The 27,002-nt window shown below is 34.1% G+C and overlaps 5 protein-coding genes across 5 annotated transcripts in view; 2 read left to right on the top strand and 3 right to left on the bottom strand.

The window, feature by feature from the left end:
* Positions 1–6,590, bottom strand: part of LOC18014722 — a 9,078-nt gene extending 2,488 nt beyond the window's left edge. Inside the window, exons 1-18 of the mRNA XM_024154056.1 lie at positions 6,258–6,590; positions 5,882–5,946; positions 5,297–5,546; positions 5,101–5,167; positions 4,823–4,970; positions 4,444–4,611; positions 3,913–4,011; positions 3,592–3,801; positions 3,413–3,514; positions 2,755–2,985; positions 2,369–2,446; positions 1,873–1,959; positions 1,585–1,770; positions 1,312–1,467; positions 1,100–1,192; positions 706–777; positions 347–464; positions 1–39 (exon numbers count right to left, since the gene is read on the bottom strand). The exon at positions 1–39 is cut by the window's left edge and continues 33 nt beyond it. Coding sequence (XP_024009824.1) covers positions 1–39; positions 347–464; positions 706–777; positions 1,100–1,192; positions 1,312–1,467; positions 1,585–1,770; positions 1,873–1,959; positions 2,369–2,446; positions 2,755–2,985; positions 3,413–3,514; positions 3,592–3,801; positions 3,913–4,011; positions 4,444–4,611; positions 4,823–4,970; positions 5,101–5,167; positions 5,297–5,546; positions 5,882–5,946; positions 6,258–6,429 — 2,341 coding nt within the window. The 5' untranslated portion in view covers positions 6,430–6,590. The remainder of the gene's footprint in view (positions 40–346; positions 465–705; positions 778–1,099; positions 1,193–1,311; positions 1,468–1,584; positions 1,771–1,872; positions 1,960–2,368; positions 2,447–2,754; positions 2,986–3,412; positions 3,515–3,591; positions 3,802–3,912; positions 4,012–4,443; positions 4,612–4,822; positions 4,971–5,100; positions 5,168–5,296; positions 5,547–5,881; positions 5,947–6,257) is intronic.
* Positions 6,591–7,476: 886 nt separating this feature from the next.
* LOC18014721 (E3 ubiquitin-protein ligase At4g11680) lies at positions 7,477–9,857 on the bottom strand. The gene is made up of 5 exons (XM_006396802.2): positions 9,067–9,857; positions 8,468–8,590; positions 8,241–8,373; positions 7,950–8,117; positions 7,477–7,865 (listed from the first exon to the last, which is right to left on the bottom strand). Exons 1-5 carry the CDS (start codon positions 9,687–9,689, stop codon positions 7,704–7,706), a joined length of 1,209 nt encoding a protein of 402 aa, XP_006396865.1. The 5' UTR covers positions 9,690–9,857; the 3' UTR covers positions 7,477–7,703.
* Positions 9,858–10,074: 217 nt separating this feature from the next.
* On the top strand, positions 10,075–11,852 carry LOC18014602 (pentatricopeptide repeat-containing protein At4g11690). The gene has a single exon (XM_006396801.2). The coding sequence runs from the start codon at positions 10,085–10,087 to the stop codon at positions 11,810–11,812; it is 1,728 nt and encodes a 575-aa protein (XP_006396864.1). The 5' UTR covers positions 10,075–10,084; the 3' UTR covers positions 11,813–11,852.
* A 683-nt stretch (positions 11,853–12,535) lies between these two features.
* On the bottom strand, positions 12,536–16,033 carry LOC18014601 (phosphate transporter PHO1 homolog 7). The gene is made up of 12 exons (XM_024154166.1): positions 15,487–16,033; positions 14,860–15,160; positions 14,710–14,758; positions 14,564–14,635; positions 14,358–14,487; positions 14,142–14,262; positions 13,798–14,056; positions 13,603–13,707; positions 13,454–13,498; positions 12,941–13,366; positions 12,723–12,859; positions 12,536–12,632 (listed from the first exon to the last, which is right to left on the bottom strand). The coding sequence occupies exons 1-12, from the start codon at positions 16,031–16,033 to the stop codon at positions 12,536–12,538; spliced, it is 2,289 nt and encodes a 762-aa protein (XP_024009934.1).
* Positions 16,034–17,954: 1,921 nt separating this feature from the next.
* LOC18014456 lies at positions 17,955–26,982 on the top strand. The gene is made up of 8 exons (XM_024154459.1): positions 17,955–18,104; positions 18,285–18,377; positions 18,893–19,120; positions 19,260–19,421; positions 19,504–19,557; positions 19,984–20,121; positions 20,249–20,527; positions 26,725–26,982. The coding sequence occupies exons 1-8, from the start codon at positions 17,955–17,957 to the stop codon at positions 26,980–26,982; spliced, it is 1,362 nt and encodes a 453-aa protein (XP_024010227.1).
* The last annotated feature ends 20 nt before the right edge of the window (positions 26,983–27,002 follow it).

Here is a 27,002-nt window from a genome sequence, read left to right as displayed (position 1 = left end):
TTAAAGGAGGAGCTGACGGATACAGAAGCTTCTTGTCAACTGCAGATATAGGTTTATGGTCAATACATCACAGTATGCTTTAGAAGAATTGCTTACTATTTCACCTTTGGATTTGGACAAGAAGTTCTTTATATATACTCAGATGTTAGTTTCAAGCAAACCCCATACAAAGAAACGCAACATAAATATCTTTATGTTGCAAGTAATCTACCAGACACAGAAAAGCCTGTTCAAGCGGAGAATCTAGATTCTGACATAAGATTTAAGAATTATAATAGTATTTTTTATGGCAGTGCAAGAACAAGACTCAGTAACAACTGTAAGAACATGTGGAGTTGGTCGTTACCTAGTTGATTAGAAATTCTCTGAAGATACGTATCCAAGCTATGATAAATTAATGAGAGAAGAGCTTGGAGATGCGTGATATCAACAGGTAGATGTAAACCAAAGAGCTGAGAAACAGTCTGCAAAGTAAGTAAGAAGAGAAAGTAAAACGGTAAATAAATTGCGTGCAATACCATGCTGGAGAGAACTAGAAGTAAAGTAAGGGCTTCAACAAAACCAACATGTAATTCAAGAGTCAACCCTAAGCGAAGAAAAATGTGTTCGAACACTGAACTCGTTTTATATTTTGAGGCTGCTGCTAAGCTCCTACAGTTTGCACACTATTCTGCATAATGATGTCATGATAGTAGGTAGGTATACCTCTTCTATGATCCTGAATATTTCAACGATTGATGCAGCATGCCTTTGCTGAACTGATAGAGGTTCCCACTCCTGCTTATAAAAATCATTATAATTAAAAACCATGTTTCCAACTTTTGGACAATAAAGTTTTCTGCATCATGCTATGGATTTGTTTGGTTGTGAAAAGTGATGTGAAGTCTTTTACATTTTCTGACTTCCTGGATCCAGCTTCACTTTATCAGTATATATTATGCTTCAAAAACTATATATAATGCAGCTTTTTCAAAGATTTCTCACATGACCAGATGAGGTTTAAAATAATTTATCGAATGTGTCCCTTATGAACATACTTTAAAGTATATCAACTGTCAACAGCAATCAACATGTGAATATTTTGCCATGAATATATAACCTCAATTTCAAAAGCTCGCTTAGTCCATTGCAAGATATGATCATGTTGAGAGATAAGCCAGTCCAGCATTACTGGTTTGACAGCCTTTTCTATCTGCAAATAAACAAATATGAATAGTTTCTTATATGACTTATTTAAGGAACAATAAAACTGAGTAGTGATATAATTGTGTTCTCAAAATCAATTCGTATAAGAAATATCTATTCAATGACCTCGTAATTCTTCAACTTGTGGAGGTAAGGTTTGTGCAACTTGAGTTTGCTATGACAATCATACAGTTGAGTTAAGGCTTCCTCTAACATATAAGCAGCAGGAACTACTTTTCTAACATCACCAGAGAGGGATGAAACTCCTTCAAGGAAAGGCGTCTGTTCCAGTAGAACAAAAGATCAATCATAAATATATATATATATATATATATATATATATATATAGCAGAGACAAACTAAATTCTCTTTAAGTACTAAAAATGCTTAGGGACAAACCAGTCTTTCTCCATAAAACCGATGCAGCAGCATGGCCGAAATCATCATACATTCGGGTAACCATTTGGAGAAAACTGGGACAAATTCATTGATCTCTGCCTTTGCGATGACGCTCAGTTCATTTGCAAGCAGAGCTAGAGCATGCGTGCGTTCACCATGAGATTTCACATATGCAAAATGTGCAGCCTAAGAACACCGACATTATGTATATGTGTACATCATAAGATAGAGAAATAACAGAAGTGCCTCATACAATATAGCAAAACAAGTAAAAGGACAAAAGCTCACCCTGGCACATGCACCTTTAATAGAGTTCTGCACATAGGATTGTATCTTATCACCAACATCATCACTCAAGGTATCCAGATTGATAAGCTGCAAGAGCAACTGATATTTATCAACAATGATCATCCGAGTATTCCTCCAAGCACACACTAGATAATATATACGCATTTCCTCTTTCCATACCCAACTAAGAATGCTTTTCTTATTACAGCCAAACACTTAATGCAAAAAACTTATACTCATGCCAGAAAAATGTCAACTCCTGGCAAGTTAATAATACTGCAGAAAAGCACATGAAAATTACGCAAATGTCAACATCAAGATGAAAAAGCTAGTTTTAAACTGCTAGGAAGGGGGAGAATTTCGGCATGCAGCGCTCGTACAAGACATGTTAACTTCAACTAAATATTCATAAGTCAACAGATGTAAAATATACAGAAATAAAATACTGTGCAAAAATGGAAATTTATGTAGGAGAGAGAACATCAGAAACACCAACCTCAGTTCTGGTACAGTCAGTTGGAGGAAGTCCAACTGTTGATGCCAAGCTTACAAGCATTCCAAAATCACGAGGGTTCTGAGGAGACATAGAAGATGAAGAAGCTTTTTAGAAAAACAATGTTTATTATGTCATGAAAGAATAGCCAAAACAAATTCGACATGATGATACAAGTTACAACAGAGATGAAAACAAGTCTTTCTTTTGATCAGTTAGGATGTAGCAAAAATCCAATGATCTTGACTACGCGGAAAAGAGAATAATTTATGGCAGAAGAACTGCATGCTAACCAGAGATAGATAAAAGAATTTTTGGCCAGCAAATTTGAAAAGAATACGAAAAATCATGTAAATAAATTAGGACGTTATCATAAATTGAGAACTGACCTTACCAAAGTGTAGATGGTAGTCCTGAAGTTTATCATCACACCAAGCACTAACTGAAGTGAAAATTGCCTTCGAGAGACCCAAGTGTATGTCAGCTTCAATGGTTTGTCTTGAACATACTAGATGACTTAAATAAAGATCTTCCTTGGGGTTTCCCAATTCAGGGGAAGTAACCTTCTGCAACTCCAGAATTGCGCTTCCCAGAAGAGACGGTTCACCTGTGCACACAAACTTCACAGAAAAGGTACATGTGGTGGCTACCTTAAACTCTTGTCTGGTATAAATTATAAATGCAACATACATGCATCGGTGCAGTGAGGATCAAACAGCATATAACAAAACTCAACCTGGCACTGTAACTTAAACTATTGTATAGCAGCAAGGGGTAGAGTTTCATTCTAGTTATCCAACAGTCCTAAAATTCAGCTACCCTCAACAAGATTATTATAGATATGTGTATGTGTTTATATGTGTCTGCCGCAACCTGTGTACTTGAATGTTTAATACCGTTAATTTTATAAATGAAACAGTTCAGCTTTACAGGTGATACGTGTATGTGCTCAATGTTACACAGAGCTCTAACAAGCCAGATTTTTGCACAGAGTGTAGATAAGGCAGATGTCTGAAGAATAAGTGAACCAATTGAGATAAGACATACCTGTTGAAAAAGAACCCATCCGTATATTGCATTATGTAGATTCTCAGTTATGCCTAATGTCGACCAAATTGATTTCATATGGAAAAGCATTGATGAGGCATCCTGATATGTATTTGAAGTCAGCGACAAAAATGCATGCGACAAATGATAAGAAGGAAAACAAGACTAGAAATATCTACCTCTATGAGTTGACCCTCGTCAAGAATATCAAATACGCCAAATAACAATTTCTCATAGAGTCTAATGTTTAAATGATAGATAGCAGTCCAATAATAAGTTTCTTCTTCAATACCACATCGGCCTGGTAGTGATGACAACTTCGAAGCCACATGCCTTATAGACGATAGAACCTCAATCCGCAGCGAAGAAGACATTACGACATCCCATTCCTATGCCAGCCAAAATAGTTTTAGGTTCAAGAAAGAGAAGTCTGTTAAGTCATTTCATTAGACGAGAACTTGCTGGCTATGAAACGTCCAGATCACAATTATAGTACGCACCTTCGAGTCTCTAATCGTTGCAAGACATTTTCTCATAGTTGCTCGTTCATTTTTCTCCAGACTAGGAGAGAAACAGAGGGCTTCTTCTAGTAGGTTAGCCTATATTGACGATAGAAAAGCACTTACTTCAATGGCTTAAGCAAACATATTTTCATTGTCTTTTACATATAGTGAATATGCATATCAACGTGTTTAAGCACATGTCCACAGAGCAGCAGGATGATGCAGAAGTAAATTCAATTTTCAAGGAAAACAAAACCCCAAAAGCTGCATATGCCTATTAAAGCAGGTTACATTTTAACTTTGCTGTGGTACAAAAGGTATGCATATGTGCCATCTTCTTTTCAATCCAGCTTTTTAAAGCATCTGTTAATAATGTTTCCAAGGAGCGCAAGAAGACAAAGGAATCTTAACAAACACCGGGATGGATGACATCCAGACTTACTTGAGATTATCATATATCAAATATGAAACGGTTTAAGAAGTTACACAAGGACGACAAGAAAAAACAGAACTGTAGTTCATTATCACCTGTCTAGTCTTCCAGTTCATATAGAGTTTTTCATTAGGAAAATCTGATTTGAATATTCCAACCAAAAGCCCCAATGCTAGCTGTGGAAGATCAATTTGTTCACCTGTCTTCAACTGAGCCAACTGTACTAGATTTCTCCGTATGCATGTATCCATCTTTGATGAAATCTAGTAAAACAGCAACAAACAGTGATTAAAATATGCTTCACAGTAATACAAATGATCCAAGTGTCAATTTAAAATGTGGAAGTACGTATATTTTAGGTTAGTAAACAAAATGCTTGTTAGCTGAATAATCAGAAGACCTTCTCCTCTACTACTACGTCAGATAACTACTGGTTCCTTAGAAGGTATCACATATACTGATTATTTAGCTTGCCTGCATCTGGACGCGGATCATGTTGATGACCTCTGAGTGTGCATTAGAGATCTGAGGCTGCAGATGCGGTTTGTCCTTTCTCTTCAAACTTAACAAAAGCTTTGAGCCTTTTTCTAACTTTCTTCTCTGCGTAGGATACGCCTCAACACTGTTATGAAAAGCCCATAAGAATGTGCAGAAGCAAGAGAAACCACACAGATTTATCCTTACAATAGCTGGTAGTCTGAATCATAAGCAAATAAACATGTATGAAGGAAACAACAAAAAAGAGTGAGTACCTCGAAAGCAACATAGACGCAATCATTAATTCGTAAGCTGCTTCTCGCAAATCATCATCCGATAACCCTTCAAAATTCCTAACGTCATGTATCAGTTCACTCGAAAAATGGAAACTGGATTAACCAAGATTCACAAGTAAAAACAAATAGTTCTCTAGGCGAGAATGTTCAAGAAGAAATTTCCTAACTAAAATACCTGTTCTCAAGGGTGGCAAGCCGAGAGGAATGATCTTGATAGGTTTCATTGGTTTGATGTCAGGTGCTTCCTCTTTAAATATATACTTGTCTCTAGATGAAGGAGTATTATCAATGTGGCATGACATGTCAGGGCCATTGTTACTGGAATTTCCCATGTTAATTGGTTGGGGAGGTATACGGCGAGGAGGAGAACCTGCTACATCTGGACTCGATACAAGAAAAAAGGAATCTCTAGACTCAGAGTGTATCTGCAAATTCGAGTCATCAAAACTAATCACTCTCCACGGTTATCATCAACAAAGTCATAGGTGTTTTATATCAACAGCTTAAGCCACATGAACTGTGAGGATGATATATTGCAAACAACTTGACTTTCAATCATCACAGCTCTACTTCACACCAATGACGATACATTTTTACTGTAAATCCACAATTTGCCACTGTTTACTCAAACTATACTTCCCATGGAGTAAACAATCAAGAAGAGAATAACATGATGTTCTTTGGAATGCAAACTTTCTTAGCTCAACTATGCATTTAAAGACACCTACATACAGGGAGCTTAGTAGAAACATTTCCTTACCGTTACGGGGTATGAAGACTCAAAATTGAATTTCTTTGTGCCCTTGAATACATCAACTACACCACCTGCGTTTGTGTTCACAAAATGGAGTGTTTCTTCAGTAATAGATTGGTTAGATAATAGATGCTTCAAGTTCAGATGGTTGGCAAATCGACACTACCTAGCAGAGAGCCAACTTTTATTTCACGAAATCAACAAATCGGATGAAAAAAAAAAAAACAATTCAGAAATCAAAAACCCATTTCACAGATTACAAACTGCTCCTGAACTCCATTAACCAAATTTCAACCCAGAAACAGATGCTAAGGTTCTAAGCGATTAAAGAAAAAAATAGCTATACATAAATTTCAAAGTTTCTGCGAAAATGTAGACTCACCGGATTTCACGCAATCCAAGACATAATCGGCGCTGAGAGCATCCAAATCAGCCGGAGAAAGAGGCGTAGAAGAACCAGAAAGGGAACGAAGCTCCCTTACCAAACCCGAAGACATAAGAAACTCCAGGAGCTTGCGGCGATCGTTCCGGTACCGCTGCAATAGAGAATCCATCTTCGCCACCAAACGATAACGGTCAGGAAACGAAAATTTTCCTCTGAACTATGACGTAATTCTTGAAATTGAGGAAGAAGGAGAAGGAGACGGGAGGTGCAGAGAGACTTTTATTCAGCGTCCTTGTTCGTTGTCCCCTTCTCATGGAAGAAGAATGGTGAAAAAAGAGGAGCTTCAGGGGTTTTTGGGGGAAGCGCGGAAAAGCACGAGTGATGATCAGAAAAAGACGAAAACAACCCTACCAAGATTCTTTTTTCATTTCATGCTTTTCTTTTCTTTTTGGCAAGTCCATATAATTGTTTTGAAGAATTCAAATTTGCTTAGAGCATCTCCAATGATTTCTTCATTTTTTCTTTCATTTTTGAAGAAACTTCATTACCACTGGAGCAAATTTTTCTTCATTTTTTTCTTCAAAAAGAATATTCTAAGTATATTCTATCTCTATTTTATTATTAATTGCTAACAAGATCTTTTATTTTTATGTTTTATAAACTTTCACCTATTTATTTAATTTATAACAATTCTACAATAAGATTTAATAATTTTAATAGATTTAGAAGTGGTTTTCCAGATTATTAAGTTGTTAGTTTATGTTATGTTAAATTTTATTATTTTAATAGATTTAGAAGTGGTTTTCCAAATGAACAGTGTTCTTTCATATTTGAAGGTGAAATTGAAGCAGCATTGAAGAAAATTTCTTCATTTTTATTTTCAAAATGAAAGAAAAAGTGAAATTTGAAGGATTATTGGAAATGCTCTTAGTGAAGCAATTTTTTAACCACTGGCTTTGACACCGTCGTTTTCATTTGCTTCGTCCACCATCGTCGTTTCCAAAAATGTTTCAAAAAGCGTTGTTTTTACTTGTGTCCGAAAACGGCAACGTTTCGTTATGTAAAACGGTGTTGTATTAAAATGTGTCCGTCAATTGTCACCAAAACAGTGTCCTTTCGATTTCAAACAATGTCGTTCGGCTTGTGGCTCGGATGTAGATAAACGGCGTCGTTTTATTGGTGAACAGAATCAGTACTCTGTTTGAACGACGTCTGGTTTGCTTTCTAGAATTTTTTAAAAATTAGTAAACGAAACACACAAAGCTTCGTTTCACAGTTCAGAAAAAAGAATGAGGTCCAAGGATGAATTCCCATTTTCCCTCTAGTGACTGTAATACATCGATCTAGAGTTCTAACTAAACACAACACTAAAACACGCACCAGAATTGACCTGAAACTTCTGGTCTGGGATGGTTCAGGTGATCCTGAAACCATAAACACTCACTAGACTTCGTTTACATTCTTCAAGATGTTGAACTTGCAAAGCGGGCAACGAGAATTGATGTGAAGCCATTTATCGATGCAAGTGCAATGAAAGTGATGGTTACAAGGGAGTTCTCTTAGCTCGACTCCATCTTCATATTCACAGAGACAGATGCAGCATTCCTACAGAATCACAACAAAGCAAAGCGTTCTCAGTCTCAACACTTTTGTAATGTATGATCAATAAGGTAAAGGAAATGGGAGTACCGCATCTTCTGGAGAAATTGAGCGTTCAATAGGTGAATCTGTTCCACATTCTGTCATTATTCCTCGGTCAGAAGTTGCCTGTGCCTTGCCAGGTAGCTTTTCATCATTGCCAATCTTTCTAAATCTGAATTTTGGCATTTGATCTATATCGTTTTTCGATGCTCCCTCCTGTTGTGCACATTTGCATCAAAGGATAATAATTGAACATCATGATTTTGGAGTTGTAATTACTAATCCTCTTTAGATGAAAGAACGGGTTTAACAGGAATGGAAGTAGTAAAGAGAGCTCACCTCATCGGCAACAGCATATAAGATTGCAATTATACATGGAAGACAGCAGCAAACTGCAAGCCCGATAACACAAGCCAGTGCAACACAGAAAACGACAAAGAAAACATCGAAACCGAGAAAAATGATACAAAGCCTGCAAGTTTAAAACACCATGGTACAAATCAAAAAAAGAAAAATCCCACAGAGATACAATTTCAAAAACGAAACCAAAATTAAAGGAAACATACCAATAGAGCTGAGGAGAGTCACTAGATAGTGTTTGGCCACCCGCAGATACCCAGTAGAATCCGATTATCCACCAGATGAATGAGAACATTGTGTTGGCTGATTCAAGATGCTTTGCAGAATTACTGAGACAATGAACATCGAGAATCAACAAGGGCCATATGGGAACAAAATAAAATTTCAGAGTAAGGAAACTCAGACAAACAACAAAGAAAATGGCCTAAACTATCTCTGAGACTCTGACACAAGAACATAAGCTGATATCAATATTCACCAAAGATTAAAAATTATATAATAGTTCAAGTTTCCTTTTTAACAGAGTTTTAGTGAGATTTCTTTCTTTATCAAGTTCGTTCCCCAAGTCTATCATTTATATCTTCTGACCTAAACGTGGAAAAGGCACAAGAAAAGTGGCATTGATTCACAGATACAATAAGCATCAACTAAAACTAACCTAGAAACATAGACTCCACATTGAAATGTATATACAGTGAACAAATTTCATCTCCAACTTCTCCCAATTCGAAATTATAAACTCTGATTCCAGATCAAATCAAACCACAAATCGAATCCAATAATCCAACCAAAGAGAAATCGATACCTAGTATTTCCTCTATCCTCCAATTGCGCTAACGATACGTATTGCTGCGATGAATTCGTAAACCTCGGACCACTATCCTCCGACGAAGAAGAGGAGGCTGATGATGATCGGTGGCGCGTGCCTCTCCTACGCCGCCACCTCCTCCGCCTATACTCAAAGCACACGCACGCCATATGTAACCCGCATTGAATACCGTAACCTACCACCCAAACTCTTAACGGCATATTCGGCCGCTCGTCGCGGCTGAGAATCAGAACAGCGACACCGATCGCCACAAAAGCAAGATTCCACAGAATGTCGAGAAACACCACAGGCTTCGAATACGCCCAATCACTCTGCCTCTCCTCCAATTGCTCGGCGGCGGTTTCCCTAACCAGCATCGACGGCTCACGCATCATCCTCCGGCTACCAGCGTGACGAAGGAACCTCGCTGCCTCCCTAAGACCTTGTCGTCTAGCGGATCGATGAATCCCATTGTCTTCATCAACGCTCACGGTTCTCGAAACGCCGGAAGGAAGTAACGGCGTTGTGTCGATGATTCCGTCGGAATTCGCCCTGCCGACGCGAGAAGGCAAAGACGCCAAATCTGGCTCCGTCGTGTTCGCCGTCGTCGTCGCTGACATTTCAATAGCTTTTCTTGATTCTCAATTTCGATCGATTAACGCCATAAAAAGGGATTACGATTTTCCCCCAAGAGTATTTGGAGATTTTGAACGTACAAATTTCCAGAAACGATAACGTGAGGAAAATTGAAAAAAGTTTTCGGAGATAAGAGATTGTTTCGATAGTTCCTAGACACTCTCTCCTCTTATTTTTACTTATTTACATTTATGCCATTATTTAACTCATGAGATTTATGGTATTAAATGGGCCTTATTTTCTTAATAGAGCCCATTAGATATGGGCTTTTTCTTGTTTAAAATAAAACTAATATTTTATATGTTCAGATGCCGGAGAAAAATAATGAAGCTCCGATTTGGCTTCTTCTTCTTCTCGCAAGCAGCCTAATGTTTAAACTATGGCGGAGAAAGCTCAAAAGACCCTCTTTCTGTTAGCGAAATTAGTAAAGGTTCCTCCGTTAAAGGCTTTCACTCTATTGAATTCATCGATATTTCATGGAGTTCAACACACACATGAATCCTTCTCAATTCTTCTTCGTCTCCTTCTATCTGGGAACCTATTCTCTCACGCTCAATCGCTTCTGCTTCAAGTTATCTCTGGGAGAATCCATTCCCAATTCTTTACTTCTTCCTCTCTGTTACAGTACTTGACAGAATCAGAAAGTTGGAAAACCAAGTCTCGACTCTATGAAGTAATCGTCAATACGTATGTTCAATCTCAATCCCTGGAGCCCGCGATCTCTTACTTTAACGAGATGGTCGATAAGGGGTTTGTTCCTGGACCGAATTGCTTCAATAATTTCTTGAGTTTCGTTGTTGGGTCGTCTTCTTTCGAAGAATTCTGGGCTTTCTTCAATGAGAACAAGAGCAAAGTTGTTCTGGACGTGTACAGTTTCGGGATTGTGATTAAAGGCTGTTGCGAATCTGGGGAAATTGAGAAGAGCTTTGAGGTTCTTGTTGAATTAAGAGAGAATGGGTTTTCTCCAAACGTTGTTATCTACACTACATTGATCGATGGGTGTTACAAGAAAGGAGAAATCGAAAAGGCCAAAGCTTTGTTTTCGGAAATGGGGAAAATCGGATTAGTCGCTAATGAGCGTACTTACACTGTTTTGATTAACGGGTTATTCAAAAACGGGATCAAGAAACAAGGGTTTGAGCTATACGAGAAAATGCAGAACGATGGGGTCTTCCCCAATCTCTATACTTACAACTGTGTGATGAATCAGCTCTGCAAAGACGGAAGAACAAAAGACGCATTCAAAATGTTCGACGAAATGCGTGCGAGAGGAGTTTCGTGTAACATTGTTACCTATAATACTCTCATCGGTGGGTTATGTAGAGAGATGAAGGCAAGTGAAGCTAATAAGCTGATGGATCAAATGAAGAGCGATGGAATCAACCCGAACTTGATCACTTATAACACTTTGATTGATGGGTTTTGTAATGTGGGAAAATTAGGCAAGGCTTTGAGTTTATGCAGAGATTTGAAGTCAAGAGGTATGTCTCCATCTCTGGTCACGTATAATATTCTAGTGTCTGGGTTTTGTAAGAAAGGAGATACTTCAGGAGCAGCAAAGATGGTTAAGGAGATGGAAGAAAGAGGTATTAAACCGTCGAAAGTCACATACACAATTCTTATCGATACATTTGCTCGTTCGGATAACATGGAGAGAGCGATTCAGCTTCGAGCTTCGATGGAGAAACTAGGAGTAGTTCCAGATGCTCATACTTATAGTGTGTTGATTCACGGGTTTTGCATCAAGGGTCAAATGAATGAAGCGTCGAGGCTTTTTAGGTCGATGGTAGAGAAGAAGTTGGAACCTAACGAGGTGATATACAATACAATGATTCTTGGGTATTGCAAGGAAGGTAGTTCTTATAGAGCGTTGAGGTTGCTCAGAGAGATGGTAGATAAAGAGTTGGCTCCAAATGTTGCTAGCTATAGTAATTTGATCGAAGTACTTTGTAAAGAAAGAAACTTGAAAGAAGCTACGGATTTGGTTGAGAAGATGATTGATTCAGGGATGGATCCATCTGCTTCAATCTGTAATATGATCTCTAGAGCCCAAAATGATTCACCTGTAGCTCAAACAAATGATAAGAGCAGTTTCAATGTGACTTAAAATTACACAGTTGATGTGAAGAATTGTTTTATTGATCTTATACCTTTTAAGTTTTTATTATTACTGTATTATGAAAAGAAAGGTGGTCATATAAGAGGTTGAGTGTTAAGATCCCATCCATATATAGATCTGATAAAGAGTTTGATATGAGCCAAAGATCTAGCTTTAGCTCGAGTAATCGGACCCGAATAATTAAACGCTATGATGAAAGAAGAGATTAAAACTTTAAACTTTCTTCCTCTTAACCCTAGTCTCTCTTAGAGATTAAGGTTAATTGTTGGAAGCTGTCTTCTTATTGAATATAAGGGACCTATATAGAGTCCACGCTACAAACCAATTCTCCTAAATTAAAAAGTAAAACATCCTAAAGCTTAAAACCAATAAAAGGAAAACACCAAAACATAATCCTATTGCAAAAAGGAAACACATAAACTTAATTAGCTTTTCTGTTTTGTCGATGGTTGTATAACGTGTATCAGAGTTATGAATCAAACCACTCAACCTTCCCTGTTACCTCTACTCCATTTCTATCCAAGATCATTGGACACCAAATATTATTGTTCTTCATCTTTTTATGCCACAAAAATGCCAACTTTCCACAATAATGCTTCTTAAAACATTGAAACTATGGTTTAACAAGCATTATTTTCAGCAAGAAATAGTTAGAGAATTTTGTTGATGTTTTGGTTTGAACCTGTAAAGAGGGAACATTATAATAGTTGATTATCTCGATTCTTCCTCTTCCTCGTAGATGAATGGTAATGGAACTGATTTGACTGCTCTGAACTTCCCCACGTTGTTCAAATGCTCGTTTTCTAACCTGTGTTCACAAGCCAACAAATCCACATTCTTAAGTAAAAGAAATGATTTTACTAAGCATTTATCGATTGTTTCTTGGTGAAGACGCTACCTGAAGAAATTCCAGATACCACGGCGTATGATCTCAAGAATAGCGAGAAGAGCAATCATTGTTTGTCTATGCAAGAACGGTAAATTGAAATCCAGCACAGTCTGTAACCACGCGAATCTCAACACAACGTTTAAGACCTACAAAGAAGAGAAGACATAAGGAAAAAAAATAAACCCTAGAACAATACTGTACTGTTCTCTTTATTTCTTACTTCTCACCATTGCAACGTAGTATACGGCCTTGTGAGGAACAAGAAGTCTCTCTCTCAACCAGTTTTTAGATGGTTTGTGAAGCAATCCCCAGTCAAACACAATGTCCCAATATGTGCTGCAAAAAGTTGCCAACGCCGAGAAAACCCATGCAGCGATTTTCAAGACTTTTCCTTTGTTAAGGCTATAAGCTGTTCTCAAGCACACAGAGACAATGGTCAGTAAACACTTGATAGCATTGTAGCCTTGGCTTGAATCTTTCTCTTCGATGAATCTTCGAACACACTGAAGGAAACGTGACCAGTAAGGAATCACAGCGATAATGAAGTAGAATGTGTTGTATACATCGCTTGATCTGCATGTGGTTTGTCTGTGCCTGAAATCTCCCCAACCATAGTAACAGATGTAAAACTCCAGGCTCCTCAGTGCTTGAACCTAAAGAAATTATGGTTGATAAACTGAAACATTTCTTTTTGAAAACATAATTATGAAAAGTTAGAAGAATGTTATGAACAGACAAACCTGACTTGTAATTTGTTCCGCCAAGAAAAAATCCCGAAGACTAACCTGCAATTTAGATGAGATCAAATTAAGAGAGATCAATTAAGATATTTATCGATGTTTTTACTTTAACCAACAAAAAAAAATAACGAGGAAGTGCTAAATGAAACCTTATAGAGCGGCGCAGAAATGCAGCGGAATACAACCATGAGGAAAAAGAAGCGGCTTGACCGATAAAAAATGTTAAATGGACAGATAGAAATAGCTATCACTAGCTGAAGAGATTTCACAGAAAGAATATGTGTTAACCACAATAATAACAGAATGATTTGAGATTCTTGTGGTTACGGTAATGAACAACTTACACCGACAATAAAAAGGGGAAGAAGTTCAGTGGTTGTCTTGTAGTCTTTTGTATTAGGATCCATCTCCATGTCAAGGTTTATTAAAACAGAAGTTAGGGCAAGTGTGCCGAGACCAAAGCTTAGAAGCAGAACCTGTCTATAACCAAGCTCTGTTCCTTCTTTGAATCCGAATATGAATGGGTAATTCACTCGATATCGCTTCCAAAAGTATATGTTTGAAGCATACATGATCATGTGCACAACCACAAATCCAAACAAACTGAAAAATATGGTTTAAGAAGCATTATTGTCAGCAAGGAAGCAGTGGTTTAATTAGATAATTTTGTAGATGTTTTGGTTTGAACCTGTAAAGAGGGAACATTGTCTCCATGTACAGTTTATGTCCGACTGTGTCCATTATATTACGAGCATGGATGAGCAAGCAAAGAGCAATCACTAGAGAGACTGAGCAGCCAACAAAAAAGCCTGAGAAAGAAGAACAATTCTGAGATATTTTGATTAATATGTCATGAACTAGCCTCTGAGAACCAGGTTTCCATTTCAGAGATCTGTTTAGTTACCAGTGGAAAATGTTATCCGATGTTTTTCTTTCTTCACTTTTGGTCTTAAGAGATTCATTCCTTTGCTTCGATTGGAACTGGCGAAATGCTCAACAAAAATAGACTCAACTCTCACCATAAGTTTGTTGATCTGTTAAATGTAAATAAAGTTTCGGTTTAATGTTTGTAGTATTATTGAAAGAAAATAATAAGTTTTATGTATTAACCTCATCACAGGTTGTGAGGTAGGACTTATCTACCATCTCCATGTATGGTTTTGCTGCACTTCTTGTAGTTATCTGGTAGAGAAAAAATATCAATAAATATCAAGAAACTTATATAGATATCTATATCTACTTAAATCAAGTGTGACCTTATCATACTTCTTCATGATCTTTGAAATTGCCAAGGTGTTCAAGAAGCTGAATTAATAATGGACAGAGCATGGATTAAATCAAACAATCTTTATGAGTTGTTTTTATTTTTTTCTTTCTTAAGAATGCTTAAGAAGCAACATACATACCTGTAATTCTTGAGATGTCGAAGCTTACGATAAAACTCGATGAAGACATTCTTAAGCCGTTCTTCAATTTTTTTGAGATTCTCTCTTGTGAATTTGAGCTCTTCCTTGTTTGAGAGCTTGAGGACGTTTCTAATTGTGGACAGAGGAGTTTCTTGAGTTTTGTTTAGTCTGATACGATCAAGAACACTTAAAGCCTCTTGTACGCTCTTTCTCGTTGAATCCCCACCGTTGGATCTACTTTCCTCTACTTCGATATCCATCTCATCAGCTAATATATCCCCACTGTTGGATCCATTTTTCTCTACTTCGAGTTCTATCTCATCTCCTAATGAATCCCCACCATTGCGTTCATTTTCCTCTACTTCGATTCCTGTCTCATCAGCTAATGTATCCCCACCGTTGGATACATTTTCTTCTACTTCAATTCTCATCTCATTAGCTAAAGTTTTTGGTACGCTCTCTTTTGTTGATTCTCCACCGTTGGATCCATTTTCCTCTCCTTCGATTCTCATCTCATTAGCTAATGTCTTCCCTTCATAATCAAACACACACAAAAAGAGATTTTTTTTTAACTTTTTGTCCTTTCAGACTAAACCAGTAGCAAACAAACAATCTCTGAGAACTTACTCTGTTCCTTAGAACCCAAGGCATTCATATCAACTGATACTGTTTCAGTGCAGCTCCAAGAAGAAGAAGGTTTATCGACTTTGATTCGAAAAGCAATCAGAATATCCATTTGTTTGTTCAAAACTACTGCCTCCTTCACCATTTCTTCCACTTCAAACCGGTAAAAATGGTTCACTTTGTTGAGCTCGAGATCTAGGGTTTTAAAGAATACAAGCTCTGACTCTGACTCTCTCCCTTCTTCTGCAACTTTCATGATGGTCGTCTCGTATCTCTCAAACCCATCATCCCCAATCGTTGCACTCACCAGAATATCCTGGTTTTCGAGTTCCAGTGACGAGGCGGTGCGGCTGGACCGCTTTGTGAGACCGCTAAAGTTGCGGCTAAAGTTGCGGTGGAAAGATTTCTTGCGTTTTAAGGCACCTGATTTCTCTGATCGTTTCCGTGAATTTTGGATCTCTTGAAGAATGGATTTGAGACAAGCATAATCCATGTAAGCTTGTTGCCATTCTGGAATCATCTGCCCAACAAACTCTTTCCCAAACTTCATCTTTGTTTTCTTCTCAATTTGTCTAAATATTTTCTGTAAAACTCAAGAATCCAGATCCAATTAAAAAACCGCTTTTAGTTGAGATCAACCTCTCTCTGTGCTTCACTAAAAAGTTGGCTGCTGAGTAATGAACAGATTATGAACACTAACAGAGAACACTTAATGAATAACGCATGCACCAAAAGTATTATCAAAATACTATAATTAGAACCCTCTAAAAAAGCAAAGACTATAATTAGATTGAGAAGAAAAAAAAACTGTGACAAAAATAGTAAAAAATTCAAAAGCGTTGTTATATTTTTTTTCTGTTCGACAGTAAATGAGTAAATTGTTAATACTGTGTATCTCTACTCCTATCTCAAATATCAGTTAAAACAAAAGAAATGGATCCAACAACTTTAACTGTATTGACTTTTTTTTTATTATTATTTTTTTTTTGATTGAATGTTGAATTTATTGATCAAATCAAAAAATGATATATGTACATCGCCAAAAGTCTTTGACTAAGCTAAAGACTAAGCTAGAAAGATGCTAATTTAAGAAAGAAAAATTACAGCTTAACTCAAAAACTGCTATTGGACGTACATGCTAAACCAGATTTGGAGAATGTCATGGATTAAATCAAACAAACCACTGAAAGTCTGAAATACAATAATCAATTACACAAAAATCATATGGAAGAAGTGATAGAACAAAAAAAAAAGCGAAACATTACTTGCAGGGGCGGATGCAAGAAATAATTTTAGTGGGGGCAAACATTAAAAAATGAGGGAAGAAAATGATTTTCCATAAGGGAAAATGAATTAAACTTTAATATATTATAAAAAAATTTGTAAATTTTAGTGGGGGCAAGTGCCACCTCCTTGGCTCATGTAGATCCGCCACTGATTACTTGTATGTTCTCCATCATAATAATAAAGTGTAATCTTAAATACATACAATATTTAATTGCTTCATTAATGGAAATTGGTGGACTATATTGGTTGGGATTAAGTGCGACGACAAAAGTATCTTTATGTAAAAACTTGGGGGTGGACTATAATGTTTGGTGGTCCTGCAAGATTGTTTTGGAAAATAATAAGGATCCAAATGTTGCTAGCTATAGTTTACTTGATTGAGGTTCTATGTAAAGCAAAAAATTAAAGAAGCTGAGGATTTGGTTGATAAGATGATTAATTCAGGGATTGATCCATCTACTTCAATCTAAATATGATCTCTAGAGCCCAAAATGATTCACCTGTAGCTCAAATAAATGATGAGAGCAGTTTCAGTTTGAATTACAAATTACACAGTTGATGTGACAATTGTTTGAACTATCTTATACATAATTTTTTCTATTAAAAGAAATAAGCGTTAAATCCTTACCTCATTTTCATTCTGATGATATATAGCTAAATCCTTACAACATTTTCATTATGATGATATATAGTATATCTTACATGTTGGAAAATTATCTAAAAATTTGTCAGTTTCAAACCTTTTTTTAATGAACATATGGAACTTAGAATCAGAACAGTTATATAAAAACGTGTAAAATATTCTGCCAAAAACATGTATTTCATGATACCATCATATACATTATCACAGTTAACGTACGATATCAATGTCAGTTTGGTTCGATCTAAATCCAAGATAGCCCTAAATTATTTGGTTCACATGGAAAAAAAAAAGAGGGAGAATATCACGAGTATATTATGACCCTCATAACATATGCCATAGCATATTCCTCCGTAATTAACAATTTCAGATTTTGTCATAAACAAATTACAAATTTTCCTATTAAAATTTCAAATTAAATGCGTTTACTAATCCAAAGTATAAACTCTCAGAATCTATAAATCACAGATTCATATATATGTATGTGTGTGTGAGTTGAAGAAAATATTCAACACAATTTCAAAAGAAAAGTCATTGCCTAAAAATGTTTTTGGTGAAATGTTTTGTGTTAGCGGCTTTTGTGTTAACAAGTTGTGTTGCCAAGCCTGCAAATAGAGAGTTGTCTGTAGAAGAAGATTTGGAATTAGAGAGACAACTTAAGCTTTTGAATAAATCGCCTGTTAAAACGGTCGAGGTTAGTGCTTAATTATTATTTTTTCATTGTTTATTCATAGTTTTATATGGTTAATATCACTGATCATACGTACGTAGCTGACAAAAAATTTACTTATAGTACGATTTATTCTTTTACATGTTTGGATTTTAAAATCAAGTTTCTTCTAATAAAAATTTGACGTTGAATTATTTTCTGCAGACTGAATATGGTCAGATCTATGATTGTATAGATTTTTACAAACAACCTGCGTTCGATCATCCTCTCTTGAAAAACCATAATTTTCACCCTCAGGTAATAATAATAAAAAAAAAAACAGATTATCTGAATAAAGTGTATTCTATGATTGGCTTCGTTTTAATATTTCCTCTCTTTTTTTGTCGTCAAACTGTTTCATTACCATAAAAGGGATTTACACCATCCATTTTATTACAAATTTGCTTAAGCTCAATATCTCGCTTGCTTTGCTAAAGCATCCACATTACTATTGACTAACCTATTAACTTGTTTAAACTGGAAGTCACACGATTTAGCTATATTAATAATATCTTGTATGTGGACTCCAAGTTAATGATGCTTCCATTGATCCAACTTCATACTTTTTGCTGGCTTTGAAACGGTATATAATTATATATTTAGCATTTGTAAATCTCCATTAAATGTAACATTTGCATAACCCTAATGTATTAACTCTATTGTTGCCATTCGTAATGCTTCTACCTCGGCATGCGTTGCTGTTGGTGAAGGATTAATTGCACCTGAGCCAGTCAGAATTTCATCTCTATAAAATACGTGATTTGTTTTTCTAGATGAAACCAAGCAATGTGAATAGACCAGAGAAAATTGAGAATGAAGAAGAGCGAGAACGACGTCGTAACGATAAAACAAAATCAGTTACTTTAAAAGGAGTTGGATGTCCACGTGGCACAGTCCCAATTAGAAGAACTACCAAAGAAGATCTAATAAGACAAAAAGTATTCAACCAAATGTTTGACTCAAATATTCATCCTCAAACCGATTCCGAACCGGGTTTGCACGTGCGTAAATTTCCCTCTCTTTCATTTCTCTTTTTCTCAATTTTATGGTATTATTCATTGTAGTTCTCCTTATATTTATAATTTATATATTTAATATAGTTTCATTGGAAAAAATAGTTACAATTGTGAAATTCAATAGTATGCAGGAGGTAGAGTCCGACCAGAGTGGATAAAGAAGAATATAGGAGGAGCAGATGCTCACTTCGCTTTATACCAAACTCCATATGTTAACCAACTTCAATTCTCTTCCGGTTTAATCAAAGTATCCAATGGTACAGATTTCATCAAGGCTGGTTGGACGGTACAACATTGTATTCATAGCTTTAAAAAATCCATCAGTATTAGTGAATATGTAATTTTCATTTATTTATTTAATTTTACAGGTGAATCCGACGCTATATGGAGATGATCGTTGCCGGTTATTTGCATATTTGCATGTAAGCAATATATCTACATTCCATTAAATACGTAGACTTTTGTTGGTATTTTTGAAAATTTGTTTTATGCATTTTTGCATGGCGCGATAACCCAAAAAACAAAACTGCATGGCGAGTGCGGCCATTCATGATTACGTAAAAACATTACATAAACTTTGCAAACAATCTTTATCTAATAGTGTCAAACTGTCAATCTGTGTCTGTCACTATATTAATTGATTAATGGTCGAAAACAAAGATTGTTTTGGTCAGACATGTATTAAGATATGATATATGGGCATTTAATTCAGTAAGTAAACAATAGTTTCAAATTATGCTTTGTAAGAAAAACCGATCACTCAGAAGAATCCAGCTTAATTACTATCAATAACTGATTTCTGCTTTTATTTGAGCTAATATCAGTTTTGTATTTTTTAATGGATACAGACGCGTGAACAACACTGTTTCAACATGAACTGTCCAGGTTTTGTGATAACAAATTCCGATATACCTCTTGATTATGCATTTCTAGAGGTTTCAAAGACCGGAGTGCTTATGGTCGAAGCTAGATTCTACATTTTTCGAGTATGTTAAACTATTAAAGAAGTTACAAACTAGTGACTTTAATATGTTTTTCATAAATCTATTATGAAAACCATATAATTTCCTTTTTTTCCAAGTCTTTTAAGTTTCTTTTTTCTTTCTTTCCAAGGATCCATTTAATGGAAACTGGTGGTTAAACTTAGGAGATAAAGATAAGGAACAAAATATCGGCTTTTGGCCGTCTCGCATCTTCACTGATTTAGCATACAATGCAGACGATGTTTTTTGGGGTGGAGAATTGTTCACGATTCCAAACTCGAAGAGTAGTCCGATGGGCAATGGACTACAAGTTGAGTACGATGACCCGAAACTTTATGCGTACGCTCGTAATATCTCTGTAGTAGATGCTGATAGTCAGGAAATCATTGGTGTGGTAGGTGCTAATCAGGTTATTTCTGATATTGGTTGGGATTATGTGAGACAAAATTATATCTCTGTATCTAAATATTGGGGGAGGACTATAATGTTTGGTGGTCCTGCAAGAGTTTTTGGAAACTAATGAAGAAATATAATTATGAGAATCAAAATAAATAAAAGAACACTTTTTTTTGGGTAACAAGAGAACACATAGTTATGATATATGATTTTTTGGTTTTACATTTCAAATCAACTGATAATAAAATGCTATTATGCAAAAGTCATGGCTTTAATTAAGGACTGTCTGAAGTTTACGGTGATCTGAGTTCGTTTGAAGCTTATAGTGTTTATTGAACCTAGATAATTAATCTACTTTATAGCATTTTAGTATATTCCTACCAGCATTGACTGACTGGATCAGCCGATAGTGTTTATAAAAAAAAAATTATATCCCTAAACTCAGTGTATTACAATGATGGAGCATGGCTTTTATTCACCATAAAATTTTCATGCATTAATTATATCCCACAAATTTGTTACCATCCTCTATACGTTAAACAAGAAGAATTTGGAGGCCATTTTGCTAAGGTGTCGCTACCACAATTTTTCTCAGCCTTTTTCATTTAAATAATTCATTCCATTCTACCTAATTTTTTTTCCTTATTTAGTTTTCTCGACCAATTACATTTTAAATTCTTAATTACTTATTCTTTATTCATTTTCCTAATTTAGTTCAACAATAACTTACAATAATTACATTATATAATAATCTTTATTTACCATTATACAATATATTTATTTAATGTTGTAATACGAAATTATGTTACTATTTTTTTATCAAATAATGTTAAATATATATATATATATATATATCCATGCATTTGCAATATTTTAAATATTGAAAACACAATAATTTTTATAAATTTATAAAAATATATATTATATAATAATAAAATTAAACATATTTCATATAACCGAATTCGTTAAAAATTAATAGAACATAATTGCTTGATAAAAATTATTTTCTTAGATAAAAAATTATTAATCTAACATATCTATAAATTTTTTATTTGTTAAGAATATAACTAATAAATTGAATACATTTAACAGAAAAAAAATTGTATATCTAAATTGGGTTGTTTGCTATAATGGAGGGATCAGCTCTTTTAAATTAAGTTAATAAATTCATAAATCGAATCTAATCAAAAATGATTATTTGCTATAACTGAGGGCTACTATAATTTTTTAAATCTTGGTTTCCTAATTTTATTTTTGGAATCATTTAAATATTTAACTAAATATTATATTGTTTCCTAAATTTTAGCTTAACAACTCAACATTATACATAAAAAATAATTACTTTTATTTCGAATTTATTCAAATTTGTTAGTTATGATTACTTCTTCCAAATATGCATGTGATTTTGTTCAAAATATATGTGGCGAAGAATAAAATATTCTTAATTATTTTATTTCCTAATTTGTTGCCATTAGCTGCGCTGTTAATAAATTCGTAACAATAATTTGATTTGATTTTAAAATTAAATTGATGAAGCTTCTTACATACACTTGCGTCCTTATAAATATGCATTCTATCAATGTCATTCTCACAATTTTTTTCCTGCATATTTTTTTTTTTTTACTTTTGTATGGTTCTAATATATTTTATTTGATTCTTTGTAGGTATGATTGACGAATTAGTGTTAATATACTCAGGCTATGAGATAATGGAGTCTTGATAAAACACTTAAATCTGTATTACTTCATGAATATGTAAGGTAGTTTTCAAATTTTATGACAAAGCTTTTTTATATAGGTTAATTGTTTCTTCTTTATTGTTTAACATGGTTTGATCATCAGATGGAAGCCAAATGTACAATTTATGAGATCAAGCTTCTTTGTCATCTCTATCATGAAATTGTAAGTATTTTTGTTCGTTTTGTCTAATTATAATTATAATTTAGGTGAACCATTTTGTTAGTTAATAAACAAACAAATCATAATTAAAATTGTTTTTGGTAATGTCCACAGATTATATCTATATGAGATGTGGTTACTTCCACCACTATGAAGACATCTCATTGGTGTTTATATGGCCAATAAGTTAAAGACACCATTTTCTGTTGATACATCAGATCCAACAAAAATCAAATGAAAGAACATTGGTAATTTTTTTTAGCTTCAGAACTAATACGAATTTTTATGTCAGTGATTCATTATTATGATACTATTTATTTAATGTTTATTAAAATAGAGGAATTCATTATTATGATATTATGTATTTAATTTTTATTTCCTAATATAATTCTTTTATGACTTAATTGACTTAATTATGAGTGGTATATTACTCCTAAAACTTGAAGCAAGTTTTATTACCTGTTATATCTTCTAAAGACAAAAACTTCTCAACGGTTTACCTAAAATTTCGTCTCTTTCAAATTAATATCCTATAATTTATAGCATTTATATATTCGTTCATTATTACTATTCAAATTCTAATCTTGGAATTATTTTCAAAGATCTTTCACTTTCCTCATTTTTTATTATATAACAACGTAATTCCATTAAACGAACATAATTTTTGAATTTCTAATTGATGTGCACATGTATTATTACAGCTCTCTCTTTGACTAATAAATCTAGACTATTTCACAAATTCTTAATATGTGTTTTCATATGTTTCAAATGATGAATCAAGGTTGCATTGTTGAATATGAATGGAATTTCTTGGTAAAGCTCATCATCAATCTTTTATCGTCGCACAAGAAGTTCATCAGTAAGATGATGCTACTAAGGAAAGTATTGTTATGTTCCTAAAGTTGCAACTTTCCGAAACTAAAGTTTTTTTGTTCTTTTCCCTTCGAGTTCTGGCTAATATTCTCAACTGGGTTGATGTTTTTTCCATATCTAGAAAAATTATTTTCAAAAAAAAAATAAAGGTGTTCTCTTAGTTTTGATTGACAATATCAATGGGGAAATCTCTTTGAATTTTCTCACTCGCTTAAATTTTTTTTCTTTATGCATTTGTTCAATAGCAATGTTTTGTTTTTTTTTTATAGAATATTTACAGAAATTTATATGATTGTTTAAGGACCAGCAGTATCTAAAAGCTAACCAGTAGTAATAATATCACCTGAAAAGACATGCTAGAATCTTCAGGTATGGCTCTGTTTCACTAAAATTAATTTTGAGTCTTATAGTTTTGTGAAATGACATTAGTATTATATGATTGTTAATTCTTTAACTTTGGACCGAAAGTATATATGAACTGGTTTCTTGCAATGAATCTGAATTTAAAACATAAATATCTTATTTACTGACACATTTCTAATATATATATATATATATATCCTGTTATTTAACGAGAAACATGTATTGATATTTTTATTTTAACATCACTCTAACTTATGTGTTTCCGAATTTGCTACCTACTTAATCCAACATCTATCGGAAAATATGGACTTGGTGGCAAAGACGATGAATACAGAGAAGCAAAAACAAAGAGATGGAAATCCCAATCCTCATGAGAATCGAAAAAAGCTGCTTCTCTTGATAATAACTATGGCTGTTGTTTCTTCATTCTGAGTAATTAAAGGGTTAAAGCTCAAGACGCTGCTGAGAAAATAGCCGTTTATTTGTTTTTTTTTGTATTTTTTGTCTTAAAGTTTCTTTTGTTTATTTATGGTCTCAGTATTTTGATTAAAAACAAATATTATGGTCTCAATATGACTTCCACATTCGGATTGTATTTTTTTTTTTGGTTGTAAAAATTTGAATTGTATTTTGTTGCTTCGATCGTATGAGGATTTGATTTGTTTTGTTTCTAAGAGTTTTCTTCCTTAAACACACATCAACATATTTATTCTTATAATTACAACAGTGGTGAATTGCTTTAATCTATAGTTTATAGACTTACATATTCGTTGATACATCGAAAAATTTAAAGGTATGTTGCTTATTTCGTTAGCCAAGCTGTCATACATAGGAATAGAATAATAATTGACCAGGTTCTCTATTTTTTTTATGTATAAAACATTCTGTCATAATTTTAGAGCTATCTAATAAAAAATTAAAATTTTTTCAATTAGGGAATGAATAAATAATATATTTAGAAGTTAACAAAAAAACTGAGGTAAAAGTAGCACGATTATTAGATCTGTTAAATATTTCAAAAACTAGGAAATTGTAAAGCATATTTGCATCTTTTGTGGTTAAAAATCTGAAAAATAAGAAAACTAAATCAAATTTAAATCTTTTAAACAGGAGATAAAAATCTGTCATTAACAATATCTTTTAAAATATTTGACGTTAATTATGTTTATAATAATGACTATCCTCAAAATATTTAACAATTATTTCTAAGTTCATTAGAAATAAACCAAGTTTTGTGACAAAATGACAAATACCAAGTTTTATGCGCCTAGCCACCTTTACAAGGCCTAAGAAAGTTTTTGAATTATGGAAATACTTTATTTTTTATTATTTTGTATCAAATTTTGGGTTTTATATATTGATCTTATCTGAAGATTATATCGTTTAGTATTTGAAATCCTTTGATGAATTGATGCAAATACCAGTGGACTAATATATGCATTTGTATGCACTTGAAAAAAAAAAAATTAGTACATATGGTAAATTTGATTATTCATATTCAAAAACACAATTTTATCTAAACTATTTAGATTGTCTAAATGAGATTACTTAAAATGTGTTATTTTACGTATACAATATAATCTCAAGATGATAAAATAATTATATATATATAAAGTTATTCTCATTCTTATATGTATTAAAAATGAGACATTTTCATTGTAAAACTGTTTGACTTTTTTTGTCTTATAGCTAAACCTAATATACATCGTGGAATTTATTTAATATATTTTTTATACTAATTCTAATGGTGTACTAATTCTAATGCCGTTTCAAATATAGCTAAAATATCAAGCTATTCGGAAGCCAAAAAAGTCAAATAAGTAATTTATTTTTAAAGACGGTAATTAGGTCTAGCTAATACTTTTGTATTAGTAATTTGAATGTCTTTGAATTTTGTAAATATGTTGTATAAGATGGAATTTAAGTATAAAATCGAGTAAAGCAAGAAACAGATGACATGATAGTTGAGTTAAAATTTTGAACCGTTCAAATGTAAGTTCATCATATGGATAAAAGTCTAAAAGATTAGTTTAAGCTTTCTTTTAAAAACTCTTATGATGTGTCAATCCTACTCTTATTTAGCTGAATTTTCTTCGGTCTGATAGAGAGGTGATTTGTGGTGACTTTAACTTTAAGATACTAAGGTACTTTGAAGATAATGTTGTACATAATTTGACTCTAAAATAATGGATAATGATTAAAAAAAAGAATCCCTCTTTTGTTTATTTTTTAAAAAAAATTCAATTGTAGGATCCAGACTAAGTTAGACTGTGTGAAATTTTAGTAGAGTAGTAACAGTTAAAAGTGTTAAATTTTTTTTGGATGCTTTAATAAAAAAAGTTTGATTGGATAAATTAAATTTTAAATATTTTATGATAAAGTAAAAGTTTTAAACTGTCACATAGAAAATAGTAAATATAGTTCAACAGAAATGGTTTAGATATGAGATTATAATGAAACCGAGAATATGTAGTTTAATTAGAAATCAGAGTATCAGCAAGAGACTGATGACGATAGTTGAGTTGAGATTTTGAACAGTTCTAATATATATTCACCATATGGAAAAAAAACTCTAAACTATTAGGGTGATTTGCATCAATATTATGTTTGGAGGCATCAATTAGGAGACTACCAGCGAAAGGCAGCCAATTATGTCTATAGCAGAAGTCAATGAAAAAAAGCAGGTGGAAATGACGAGCTAACCCTTGTCCCCGAAAAGAAAACAGCAATTTTTCTGACGCCGGATGGGACCACACCAGTTAACACATTTTGACACGCTACCATGCTTCCCAAAAACTAACAAGCGAAACTTTTGGTTTTACTTTGTAAACCCAAACTCGAAGCTTTGTCGTTTAGTATGGGTTTGTACGGATAAGTTTATAGCGTGTGGTCTTGGGTGGGTCACATAAATAGACAGAAGCTCATAACATCCTACACCGCCGCTAGTAAACAACATTGTTAGGGTTTGTCTACAAAGAAGATTAACGAAGGTATGACTACTCCTAGATGAATATTGTGACTACTTTTTAGTTAGTAGTTAGTTATTTAGTGTTTGTTTTCTTTGTGGTGAATATAGATGTTGGGGAGACAAATGGTTTTGCTTGTGAGGGGGAAATGGTTCGAAGGCGGGAATGGAGTGTGGACTTTTCTGACGGAGCGCACAGGGAATAGCCAAGCTGTTTTTCTCAGCTCAAGGATGAAGTTCAAGGAAGTGGTGAAGCTGACTAAAGAGAAAATGGGGATACACGAGGACGTCGGCGTGGCTCTTACTTACCAGTGGCCCGTGTACATGCTTATGGACGACGGGAGGGACGCACCACCAGTCTCCATATGAACGGACGATGATGTCGCCCT

This window comes from Eutrema salsugineum, unplaced genomic scaffold, assembly GCF_000478725.1.
Source record: "Eutrema salsugineum unplaced genomic scaffold, Eutsalg1_0 scaffold_3, whole genome shotgun sequence".
NCBI lineage: Eukaryota > Viridiplantae > Streptophyta > Magnoliopsida > Brassicales > Brassicaceae > Eutrema > Eutrema salsugineum.
The sequence above is the reverse complement of the archived record's forward strand: the minus strand, read 5'-3'. Positions and strand labels throughout refer to the sequence as shown.